This window comes from Atta cephalotes, assembly GCF_000143395.1.
Source record: "Atta cephalotes unplaced genomic scaffold scaffold00026, whole genome shotgun sequence".
NCBI lineage: Eukaryota > Metazoa > Arthropoda > Insecta > Hymenoptera > Formicidae > Atta > Atta cephalotes.
The window spans coordinates 195,037-209,078 of record NW_012130090.1 but is presented as its reverse complement, the minus strand read 5'-3'; the positions used below and the strand labels follow the sequence as shown (position 1 = coordinate 209,078).

The window sequence follows — 14,042 nt, the reverse complement described above, 5'->3', positions numbered from 1 at the left end:
GTGTGTGTGTGTGTGTGTGTGTGTGTGTGTGTTACTTTTAAAATAAATTTTAGTTTTTTATTATATTGTTACACACTTATGTTGTCGCATAAATAATCTTTTATAATTCATTTTTAAGATCCAACAAAAATGAAGAGTATAACGTTTTGTACGATATTATTATTGTCTAATCTCGGATATAGTGCATCTATTCCAGAATGGTGGCAGTCAATGTCCCTTTATCAAATTTATCCTAGAAGTTTCAAGGATAGTGATGGTGACGGTGTCGGAGATCTTAAAGGTATTTTTCTTTTTTTATTTACAATAAAATCCTAGAGAAAATTATTAACTTTTATAAAAAGGAGAAGGAGAGACAGAGAGAGAGAGAGAGAGAGAGCAATATAATTACATTAATAATAAAAATATACTGTTTTAAATGATAACATAACATAGTATTTAAAAACATAAATAATAGTATAAATTATCGTCTTCGTATCATTTTATTGAGATATCGTTAGTAATGTGATTTTATATCTAGATGTTTAGAAAAGAAGTTTAGATGTTGAGGAATTTCATAAATTTAGAAATTTACAATTCAAACAAGAAATTCTGGTAAATATGTTAGGATAGTTCCGACAACCTTGATCTTGATATATGTTATGATCCTGATTTTTATCAATCCTCGTTATTTGTTAAAAAGTTATTAACAAAAAACTTCACTAATAAAAAAACCTAATTTTTGGACAGCTGTACTCTGGTGAATCAAATTTCCTGCTTTAACAACGCACAATATTTTCTTATATAATTTCTTATATATACTTTGACATGGGCGAGATGGAATGAGAATCGCTTCGCATGGAAATCGTACATCCCTAAGCAAGGAGGGAAGTGGGGTGAAAGTCACGTCATATGGAAATTGCGCGCTCCTCAGCAGGAGGGTAGTAAGGTGAGACACACTTCGCGTGGAAGTCGTGTGCCCCTAAGCAGGGAGGGAGGTGAGGGGAGAGTCGCTTCACTTCAGTGGAAAGTTGTAAAATATACTTTAAAATAGAAAATGTCTGTTTTATATAGTAGAAAAGAGATCATCAGTTTTCAAACTTCTTTTGTTAATAACTTTTTAACGAATGACGAATGACGGCTAAAATCTGATGGAGGTTATTCAGGATTAGGCCTTGATAACATATATCAAGATCAAGATCATCGGAGCTTTCTTGTTCAGTATATTAGTCGAAATTCTTTATCAAGTATATATAATCGATTTAAAAAATCTTCAATCCTCACACTTTTCAGATAGTTTGAAACAAATTAATTATTAAATTTTTTGGGGTTGGTCACGTAATTTTTGTACTAAGTAATTCAGCGACAATCCAAATTTTGAGTAATCCAAAGTAATTTTTGATAAATAAAATAAATATAATAATCTTTAACGTTCTCAGATAATCTTGTGTAATAAGAAATCCTAAGTAATCTAAGTGTAATATCAAATAATTTGTAGGTATTCTGAGTATTCTAAAGTAGGGTAAAGGTTACTGTAACATTTTTTTCTTTAAGTTATTATAAATCTTCACACAATTACAATAGATTAATGATTTAAAATGTTGCATATTCATCTGACTCAATAATTAAGTATTTATCCTTAATATAGCTTAATATTCCTTGTAAATAAGAAAAAAATTATATTAATTACAAGAATGCAAAGTGGATCAATTAATATGCCCTACCTACAGGACATGTTGAGCATCCTCGAAAAATAAATTGAACCATGAAGATCGATTTAATGAGATTATATAAAGTGTTTCAGAAATAGTTGGCCAAACTTTTAAAATATTCCACTCACTTGTAAGGATGAAAAAAAATCAGATAAATCATGGATTTGGAAATGCTTCCTTTCCAAGTTATAAACATTTTTTTTATTTATATCCATATTTTATTTTATACTTATATCTATATTTTATTTTATACTTATATTTATTTTTTATTTTATACTTATATATATATTTTCATTATAAGTCTGTGATCGATACTTCAAAATTTGGAAAAGTACACTGTTGTAAATACACTGAGTAAAAATTACTCGTGATGAATAATCCGCTGATAAGAGAACTTGTACTTGTAGATGATAAGGATGCAAAAGAGCTTTGTTTAATATCCTCTAGTTGAGAAAGAAATGTTTTACATTTCTAATGCGAATCTGTCTCGTATTACCAAGTGAAATGACGATTTTTTTCCCAAAAAAAAACATGTTAAATTCGGAAGAATAATAAAAAGAGATTTAAAGTATGCTCCATTGCTAGTTACACATTTTTCCCATCTTTCGGGCAATTTGTGGATACCACGCCAATAAAAATCTTCCCCTTTTGTCGCTAATTATCATCATTCATCGAGCCATTTTTTCACATCTTCGTACGAACCAAAGTGCTGCTCAGCAAATGACCCATCGATGCAAACAAGTGGTAATCGAAAGGAGCCAAGATTAGCCTGGTGAGTAAGCATGGGATAGAACTTCCCAGCTGAGTGCTTCCAACGTGTGCCGAACTAATTTTGCCGTATGTGATGGAGCACTGTCATGGAGAAAAATGTGTTGCTTCTTTTGGTATTCTTTCTATTCTGGTCGTTTTTTAAGCAGCGAACGGTTCAAATCGGTCAATTGTTGATGATTGGTATTAACCGTTTCGCCAGGCTTCAATAATAGACCACACCTTTCTGGTCCCACTAAACACAGAGCATCGTCTTCTTGCCAAAGCGATTGTGGTCTTGTGGTCGATGTGAATGGTGCGCCTGGATCTATGATTTTTTGCGCTTGGGATTCTAAAAAAAAATCCACTTTTTATCCCCAGTAACGATACAATGCAAGAATGACTTTCTTCTGTATCATTCGAGCAATTTCACATGTGTTTTTGCGCCTCTCCATCTGTCTCTCGTTCAATTCATGTGGCACCCATCTGCCGACTTTTTGAATCTTTCCCATCTTTCGTAGGCGATTGGAAACAGTTTATGCTAACGCTCTGCGAGTTGTTTTTGTGTTTCTGAATCATCTTCATCCAGCAATGCTTGCAATTCCACGTCTTTGTACTTTTTGGACGGTTTTCCATGTTCCTTGTCTGCAACATCGAAATCTCCAATTTTGAAACGCTGAAACCATCGTTCACACGTTTTTTGCGATGGAGCATTCACCATAAGTTTCTCCAAGTAATCGGTATGATTCCGCAGCAGTTTTCTTCAAATGAAAACAAAAAATTAATGCTGTTCGCGAATACTCCTTATTTGGTACAAATTTCGTCATATTAAACACAGCAACATAATACTATGCAAACAGTTTTCAATCAAATCACTTTGCGCGTTTGACACTTGTTGATACAATAAAATGACGTATAATGTTAAATCTTTGTACTTCACACTGCATTAGTGCGCCATCTGTTTCTCAAATCATCATTTCATACTTGTATACCTGGTAAATCTTGGATTTTCTGTGACTCGTCTAATCACTTGCTCTTCGATTGCAGCTGTTCGAATGGTTCTGCTTCATCCTCGATTATTGTATTGGGTAAGAAAAATCCTGTTTCTCTAATCAATCAATGGACCGAACTGAAAGTATTTTTAGCACGGCTAAATCATCTTTGAGGGAAGATTTGTTGATAGAGACGTTGAGCTTCTCTGGAATTTCTATTAGCTCATCCATACATAGAGTGGATATCTGCCAATGTTAGAATATTATGTTAGAATAAGTTGATGAATAGAATCTTCATTCTTAAATGCTTTAATAAAGACTGATTCCAATTCCATATAGACCTATCTAATAACTCTTTGTTTACTTTAGAAGATGAATAGAAGTATAATTCATGAAACATTAAAACGAGGCACGATATAAATACAATAAATACAAATTAAATAAGAAATGTTTATAATTTTGAAAGGAAGCGTTTTCAGAATCCATGTTTATATGACTTTTTTTCATCCTTACAATGAGTGGAATATACTCTTAGAGTCAATTTGGTCAAATATTTCTGAAATACTCTATAATTAAAAACATGAAAAGATTATGGGTATATTAATCAAATTTTTATTACTTTCATCTTAAGCAATATAATAATTTGTAATACACTCTCTTTTTAAATATTTTAATTAACAAAATTAAAAAACTAAAATCTTTACTCCTTATAATAATAATTAAATGTAAAATATATGTTTAACCATTAACATAGAATAAAAAGCATGGATAAAGACAGATTTTATTTAAGCAGCTGAGTTTATAAGATTAATTATGAGATACTGGCCCAAGTCTCATATCGGTGTTGACTAAAATACTATTTTATAACTGAAAAACAGTAAATAAAATAGTAACTTGAACATTAAAATTAAAAGATACGATAACAACTCAAATCTGAAAGACAGATTTTGAACAGAGTCTGCCAAAGAGAGACCAATTTCTGATTGCAGAAAGAACAAATTGTCATACAAAATTTGTATTATCAGATAATATTAACAAACTGCTGTTAAAAATATGACAAAACCTGATGACATGCTATGTTAGCAAATTGGACAGCAATCGAACAGAGTCTGCAGTATAATCTGACAGCAGATTGCGAACAGAAACCCAGCAGAGCTTGCCTTGATGAAAATTTTTCTCATAATTTTTATACGAATTGAAACATTTTCAGAAATACTCAGAAATATTCGGAAAGTTTACATCTTCTCTCAGAATTTTTCATACAAGTAAATTCTGAATATTCTGAATTTTCTCATCCCATAATTTTTAAAAAATATTTTTAAATTTTTTATTTTTAACATTTCATCAAAAATTATACTTACAAAAAATCTTAGAAATCTTATAATATTTTATAATTAATATGTATGAAAAATTATAAAAAAAGATGTAAATTTTCTGAAAAATGTTCCAATTTGTATAAAAAATGTGAGGAAATTACATAGAAATTCTAAAAAATTTTGAGAAAAATTTTCACCAGGGTGTTGACATAATCTGACAACAGATTGACAACAGAAACCGAGCAAGATCTATCATTTTCATACACTCGCCACGAGATAGACTTACTTCTCGTGAGAAGAAAACGTCCAGAAGTCCTATAAGAATTGGCGTATTGTAAATAAACAAATCTCCTAGAAATTCTCAAGCTCTTTCGGAGTGTGCTTTCTAAATCTCCGAATATTCTTTTTATTATTTTATAACTTTCTCATGTGTATTTTGAAATTAAGCGATAGTATTTTGGCAATAAAATTGAATTGACTGTTTCCAATTTTCAGTATACAGTCTTCAAAAAGTCTAGAAACGCTAAAATATCTCGAAAACGAACAACTGCGAAAAATATATAAAAGTAAAGTAGGACTTCAAAATATTCACTTAACTGATGATAAGAGGTTGACCTTGGATGAAGTCTGCAAGATCATATGAAGGTCAAGTTGAATTTTTTAAATAGGGCCCCTCCCTTTTTTTCTTGCGTATTCTTATAGCTTATTTCAAGAGCTTTTCAAAATATTATAATAAAATTTTTTTCATTAAGTACTTTTCGAGTTATAAGGCTTGAAAGTTGCAGTACCATCAGCGCGACATTAGCATTATCCAAGGTGTCCAACCGACAGCTAAAACCTCTTAAATGTTATTCAGGATCATGTTCTAAATAATAATTATCAAAATTAAGACCGATGGAGATTATAGTTCTTTAGAATATTTGACATTAAGTTATTGCAGTAGTGTGAACTAATTAATTCTATACATTCTTTCCGTTTTCTCTTAATAGTTCTCAGTTCGTCTTTAATCTGTAACATCAGGTAGACTTGGGACAGAAAGCTGCTCCAATATCTATCAGAACCGACTTGGTGTCTATAAACACTACATGCGCTCATATGAATCCTAGCTACTCTCAAAGCCTCTAAAATAGCCAGCTTCCGTGGTAAATATAGAAGCTACTCGATACTCGCTATACGCTCTACTTTGATAGATTACATCTTCGTCCATAGACCACTGCAAAGACTACGAATCTTTTCATTAAGATCTTAAAGCCGTCATGAAGCAGCAACCTAATTGCAAGTCTTCTTGAAAGACTGGATCGTCTAGAAACAATCATTGGGATTCTTTAAGTTTCTAATTGTGTACCTTGATTCCAGATCTAAGTTTGGTAAGCGTTTTAAAGTGCTTCCAGTAACAAATTGTCTTAACATCTTTATTAATCAAATTTTGGAAACCTTTTTATAGCACTTCACTATTAGTGATTCTCCAATCCGATCTACTTATGAGAGAAGCTCTTGTATTTTCTCTATTCTTTCTACAATCGGAATAAGGAGAATTGACAGTTGTGTAAAAACCTTTGAGATAAAATTTCTACAAAGATATCGAACTCTTAGATGAAGTTCTCCAAATTCCGCTAGAATAACATTTGTTGGGGTAGACATTCTAAAATCCAACGCAAGCCTCAGAGCTTTAAATTCAATACGGTCCAACTTCGTTTTTAAGGTCTTCTCCGTTTCCTGAAAAAAAAACTTCCATAATTCAACCTGACTCTACTAAGAGAATATTGAATACGTTTTTTAGAATATTGGGGTTTATTCCCTACCAAGGCAACTTATCATATTCAAAAGACTTTAGCAGTTCTAAATAATTTTATTTATATGTGCATTTGAACAACTTCTAAAACTCGATATCAAAAAATTTGACTTTTGGAGATTCTTGTATTAACTCGTCTTTTATCTGTATGGAGAGCGCGTTTGCTAGTAAATGAGTTTTTTCTCTTCTAAATACGCAAAGCTTTATCTTACTAATAGAGATAGAAAGCCATCCAAGCAATCACAAATTCTACTTACTCCCTTCTCTATCGCCCGGCAAGCAGTCCGCGCCGAGCGCGAACTATTACAGACAAAATAGCTACATTATCTACCTATTGAATCATTTGGCAATTGGACGGGATAATCTTGTCTAATCCAGGCATGTAAATTGTATAGGGCAAAGGGGAAAAAACACTGCCCTGAAGTAAACCTTTATAAATCCACTGAACCTCATCTAATTCTCCAAAAATATGCTACCTATACGTCATATCTTATACGTCAAATTCTCGATATAAACTCGATGTAGATGTTTCTCGATATCAATTCTATGAGTTGGTTAATAAGATCACTGAGGACATTATTGTATGCCACTTTAACGTCAAGGAAAGCCACAGCCGTAGACTCCTCCTCCTTAAATGTCGTAATTATTTTCGAGTGAAGAACTGCTAAAATTATTATCACAAGATCTAGATATACGAATTGGGACGCGAGTAAAAGTTTATTAAACCACCACGACAATCGGCTGCATATTAATTTTTCAAATATTTTGTAAATGTACGAAGCTAGTAAAATAGGCTTAAATATTCCATCTATTTTAGGAATGAAAAAGCTTATATATTTTTCCAATCTTTTGGGAACAATCTTTCCTCAAATATTTCATTAAAGATAGATAACAGAATTTCCTTAACTGTAGGGGATAAAGATATTATAATTGTAATCGATTCTATCTAATCCTGGACTAGATGCATATTTAAATCCTTTAGCGCCAATCGAAATTCCGTGGAAGAGAAAAATCTAGAAAGTCGTCCTACTGTGGGAACAGCTGCGAGAAATCCCTTGACGGAGTAGGAACTCACGATAGATTTATTTCCATAATAATCTCCTCAATTATACTCTCGTCGTTAACGCTATATTGATTAGTTGTATCTGAAAATATTTTACGGTTTTTAAATTGTTTCAGCTTCTTTCAAACATAAAGAGTTAACATCCTTCTTGAGTTTTTTGATAAAATGTTCGGAATTTATTTCTTTTAATCCTTCTGAGACCTATTCTTACTTCGGCTTCTGCTTTCTTATAGTTAATAAAATTTTCCCTGCTACTCACTTAAATTTTGATGATGCGGCTTTCCTACGCTTTATCAATTTCTCATATATCCGCGCCTCACTCCCATGAGCATGGAAAAAATTTATTCCTTTCTTTACAATTTACTTCTTTCTGCTTTTTCTTGTCTTTCGGACAAGGCTTCTCCTTATCATACGACGTCTCTTCTAGTGCACCTACAATTAGTGCTACAAAGGTTAAGTATTTAACTTGAATATACATAACAGGTCCTTGAACTATCACTGTCCAAAGTTTCTAACAGATTTTCTACTCTTGTTCGAAAAATAGTCTAGTCCATCTTAGAAGTGTATAGACTAGGGATTTTTCGACTACGTCTCACCTTTGAATCTCTACAGTGCTAGTGATTGAAAAGTGGTAACTACCACAAAGATTGGGGAATATGTCCATTCTATATCAAAAGCCAGATTTGAATGTACGATCGTATAATCAAGAATAGAATTTGATCCTTGGCTGAAATCAACATAGGTATGTCTATTATCAATTAAAACTACTAAATCTAAATTTAGCAATAAAACTTCAAAATTTGTACCCAATGGATACCTATGATTTGCTCCCTGACAGAGGAACAATGGATATTAAGAAGATCTTAAAGTAAAGCTTGAACTCCGACAAAGTCAAAAATCGCTGTTCTAGCACACCAACTTGCGCATTTTTATACACACTATCACACCAATAGCTCACATAATCTATGCTACATGCAGTAGCACATTCGTGTCAATTTTTGTATAACAAATTCGTCGCAATAAAATGTCTAATTTTAAGAACTCGACATTATTTGTTCGCGCAAACTACGTGTTTATGGATTATTATTTCATAAGAATAGATTGCAAAATTTTTGTATCAAGTAAATATTGTCAACTTGAGACATATTACACTAAGAAATGGTAACAAATATTTCAATTTCGAAACTTTTCATCGTTCTCATAAACTCTACTACGCATAAACTCTACTTCACAAACAATCAATGCGTATACTTTAATCCTAGAGAAAGATTTTCGAATTTATGAAAGAGAAAATTAAGTATTTGTTATACAAAAATTATATGATTTAGTCGGTAATATAAATGGTTTTAGGATCCCCTTAATTTTCCACTGAACTGCAATAGAAACTTTGTCCATGAGTTACGCTAATTGTAGCACGGGGAGTCGGTAACAAGATATTAACACCAATGTGTCATCTCCTGCGAATACTTTAACCGCGCTTCCAATGCTCTGTTGCAATTATATAAATTTAAAATCATCTCGTATTTAATAAAAAATTTCATTCCATTAGCCACTCCACCTCTACGCTCTGTTCTCTTCGTTTTAAGTCCGTTCTTTTGATTAGAATTTTATCAGTTAGGGACAGCCAAGTTTCTGCAAAAGCAATCATAATCTAGGAAGTGACCATTAATCTCATTAACTTTGTGTTTGAGACTCTTCCGTTGAAATTCCGTTAAAAAACTTTAAAAACCATTACATGAGTATGACATGTTGGATGAAAGCATTTAATATGCAGTTCAGTCCACCATTTTTAAAATTTTATCGATCAGTTGATATCGGGATAGAATCTATCGCGTCCATTAGTTTCCTCAGTTTTGATTTCAGATCGAGAGAACCTGGAACGAGCTCACTTACTCGACTGGATTCTTTGTCTGCTGTATCCTTTTCTACTGTTCGCCACCCTGAAGTTCGCCGGATATTTCTTCAGAACTGAGGAATAGGATTTCTTTCCTACATTTCTGTATAGTTTCCGCAAATAAGATTCTTGAGAATTGACGTTGTCTCATGCTTTATCCACCTGTTTTGCTGCTTCCGAGCACGCCATACTTTCATATACCACCAGTCCGCAATCTCCACTGCTTTTTTATATGCACAACTTGTTTATTGTGCTATGGGCCTCATTACAATTCACACATCGTTTAATTTCTCTACAAAATGAAGCCTTGACTATTTCATGGTGCTGCATTTTCGCTGCAATTTAAATATACCTCCTTCTTGTCATATATTTTATTAATGTGACCTAGCTTGCCATATTTGAAGCATCATCTAACTTCACTCTAACTAAATCGAGATATGTAGTAGCATTCTCCAAAGAATAATATATTCAAAGACATCCCTTAAAATCGAGGCAAACGGATTAAGAATCCAACCTGTCTCTCTATCTTCTTTAATCTAAACGTTAAAGCCATTTTTCATTTATTGTCATAATAATTAATTTCTTCTATCTGCTCATCCATTTTTATATCTAAAGGAAACTCCTTGAATAATGCCTCTTCTATATAGCATAAATTTCAGGATGAAAGCCTTGAACTCGAGTTCCGTCAAGTGTTTATTAGTAAGAGCCATGTAGGAGTCGAACTAAGTTTCCATACGTTCCTAGCATGACTGATTCTGACCTTGTATTTCAGGACTGCTTTCCTTTCAAATTACATAATTTTCGGGAGATTTTTAAGATCAATAGTGGCTTGTCACCTTATAGGTGTCCACTCTCTTAATTAATACAAAATAAAGCGGATGATAGTAAGTTTCCTCGGAAAAAGGGAATCCGTGCTATCCAATTCAGAGTCTGAGCCTTCATTATCGATATTACTAACCTCTGTAGACTTCTTGATCGAGCTAGAACGTGATCTCTCCTTTTTCATTAATTTTCTTGGGAAAAATTTACCTTCCTTCTTTTGCCATTTCATGTCTTTCTTGCCTAAGGTTCCATCATTTTAAACTTTGATTTGGCTTGGGCCAACGAGATTTCATTTGTTTCTTTTTGGAGCCGTTTCTTTGTTTGTTCGCTGTCCAAAATAATCTGCATTATCTCCTCCCGGGAGATATTCACTGCTTCTAAATCCATGTCTAGAGATCCATTGTCCGTCATCCTCACCATTGGTGAAAAGAATCCGCCGCACTCTAAGATGTAACTAGAAGCACTTATTGATTCAAAGGCCTTTAGAGAGAATCAGAGAAGCAGCTTTACAACTGTCAGAAACTTGATAGCAAACATTAGACATCCATTGGGCGCATCCAAGACTCACGAGAATCGTACAATTGAGGCGCGCGAATCGTGTCACGTCTACACTCCTTTGCAGTCCACGGCACTCTCCCTATGCATTTTTTTATTTCAACGTGATGGGGAGAGGGGGACATCTAGACAAAGGTTGTATATGCTTTTGAGCCAGAACGCCAAGTGATAAGGCCACTGAGTCTAGAACTGTAGTGGGGAGATAATAGGCATCGCCCGCAGGAATCAACCCAAAAGATGCATCTAACGCCGAGCACTATTTTAACTACTCGATCAAATAAATCTTGGTAAAATTTTTAATTTAACACTAAGTTGTGATATCATTTAACAAAGAGTCCGCGTTATTACTGATGTTTTTTTATTTTAGTAAATAAATTATTAATTATAAAATTCTATTTTAGTGGTAACTAAATCCCCAAGATAACAATTTAAAAAAAAAATCGAATAAACAGGCAATTGGGAATTGGCGTTGTAGACAGTGCGCAGTTTTTGTTTCTTTAAAGTAATTCTACATTATATCATTACTTGTACATATTTCAGCTAATTTTTTATCCTTCTTCAGCAAAAAATTTCAATAGATGATACAATACGTTGATTATCCATAAGTCGTATAAAGATCGTTATATAATGAAATATCAGTCGATATTACATTATGTGGCAGTAATTCCTTACATATAAAAATCTCCAATTTGAAAGTTGAATAGTGAATGACCGGAAATCTAATTAAATGTAAATAATAATTAAGAGACTAGAAAAAATTCTGTCACAATGAAAAAAGACTTACCTTACAATGATGTAACCAATGATTATATTGGTCAATTATATTATTACTATAACAAAAAGTAGTAGTTATAATAAAATTATCCGTGAAATCAATAATAAATATGTGTTAGAGTTAAATGTACGATACTGTGATTTAATAAATTGTCAAATTTTGTCACTGGTTAAAACAAAATGAAGATCGATGTAAAGATCGATGTCAGAATAGTATCAATATTTAACTGAGAACTATAACAGGTTTATCCTCTAAAGTTAGCGAAACAAAATATACAAAATAAATTATTGTAAACAAAAATCGGTATCACGTGTTATACGCATGTAAAAGACAATAAGGATATGTTCCGATACAGTATCTATCAACTAGTATCTACCAATACTGACAGTACTGAAAAATTGTTCTGCTATTACTATGCAGCACGCTGCGACAGCGTCTAGTTCTCTCAATGACGTCATAAATAATAGCCATATTGCCACTGCGGCTTTTGAGGTGAGGCAGTTACAGTGCAATATGGCATTGCTAAAAAAGCACAACGCGTCGAAATATTTGATCCAGGAAATAAAAAAAATATATACATTAGATTTAACTGCAGAAGATGCATATATATTCATTCATTTTACCGAAAATGTTTCTTAAATTCTATATCTGAATATTCATGGACATTTACTGTGTCCATATAGTTTTTAATATGAAGTTAAACTGCTTAAATTGATGATCCCATAATTAGTTCATCTTCGGAAGAATTATCGCTGCTGTTTTCGTTCTAAATTTATTGACAATTTAGTACGTTTATCCATGTCTGTTTACATTACCGCCAGTCTATTGCAAACCGTTCCGAATGATATAACATTATAGTAGTGCAGTAATTTTGGAACGGCTGCGGCAGTGCACTGTTGTGACGTCATGGTTACACTGTCAGTAAGAAAGGAATACATCTTAAGTTGTATGCTATAGTCTATTACAAATTGTTGAGGAGAGGCACATAAGTTTTATCTAAAAATTCTGTATTTGTTTGATGATTAATTCCATTTTTCTATCTCTTATGTGTATCATCTCTGACATTAATCTCTTGTTATAATTACATTCGGTGTCTAAGATTTCAACTTCATGTCAATTAAATTTATGACCACATTGCAACCTATGTTCGATTATAATTGAATGTACGGATGTGCGTTTACGGATATGGTTCCTATTTTCCGAAATTCTATTCTTTTTTAGTTGTCTGTACATTTAACCTACATAGATTGTGTGTCACAGTCATTGCACGAAATTTTATAGACAACGTTTTTTTTGGATTAACAGGGAGAAGATCTTTATGCGCTTTGATTACACATTGAAGTTTGTTCAAGCTAGAGAAAAAAAGATTGGAGTTTAAATCTTTGATGACAATTTAAAATTTCTCAAAAATATTATATACATGGGGATGGTGAATGATGATTGTTTATTTTCATTATCCCGTAGCGTCTTTGTCGTGATGTAAATTTTTTTGTTGTTAATCAAATGTTTGATTTGTTCTGTTGTAAATTGTATTATAGACAAACTTCAAAGGGTAATCATTGACGAGACGAATGTTCACAATTAGTTCGAAATTTTTTTGTGAAACATAGAGTGAAATTAAGAAAATCCTATCTATCAAATTAATTATTATGCCTCTCTTTTGTGTAAAAGAATGCTGGGACAAAAAATTAAGTAAGTCTTTCTTGACCATGATAAAATTTTTTCTAGTCTATGATGTTAATTATTATTTACATTTAATTAGATTTCCAGTCATTCGCTACCATCTAACTTTCAAATTGGAGATTTTTATTTTGTAATGGAAGAATATTATTAGGTGTACAACTTTGCTTCCGCCGTTTTCCTATAGATGACTTTAGCGGTAAGTGGTGGTCGAAATAAATAGATCATAGACGTCATATAATAAACTTGGGCATCTGTCAACATAACCCCATAGAAACATTAGTCGATTTGTGTCTGCATCATAAAGTTATTCTCGATTGAAAATGTCAGTTTACGAGCCAAATTTTCGTCATTTGCGGGAGATTTTAATTTTTTGCTTCAATATGAAGAAATCTGCGGCTAAGGCTCATCGAATGCTCTCAAATACTTATAGTGAGGCCGCTATTAGTGAAAGAACGTGTCGTGAGTGGTTTCAACGCTTCAAGAACGATGATTTTGACGTCCAAGGTCATGCTCTGTATTTGGTGGGACCAGCTCGGCAGTGTATTATGAACTGTTAAACAATCACAGGCGATCGGTATCGAACGCAATTGATGTGTTTGAGCCGAGCATTGAAAGACAAACGGCCGCAATACAACGAGAGACACGATAATGTGATTTTGCAGCATGACAATGCTCGACCCCATGTTGCGAAAGTGGTCAAGACATACTTGGAAAC

At 32.8% G+C, this 14,042-nt stretch overlaps 1 protein-coding gene across 1 annotated transcript in view; it reads left to right on the top strand.

Moving 5' to 3' along the window:
- The first annotated feature begins 210 nt into the window (after positions 1 to 210).
- Positions 211 to 14,042, top strand: part of LOC105620429 (alpha-glucosidase-like) — a 36,744-nt gene continuing 22,912 nt past the window's right edge. The window contains exon 1 of the mRNA XM_012201923.1: positions 211 to 280. Coding sequence (XP_012057313.1) covers positions 211 to 280 — 70 coding nt within the window. The remainder of the gene's footprint in view (positions 281 to 14,042) is intronic.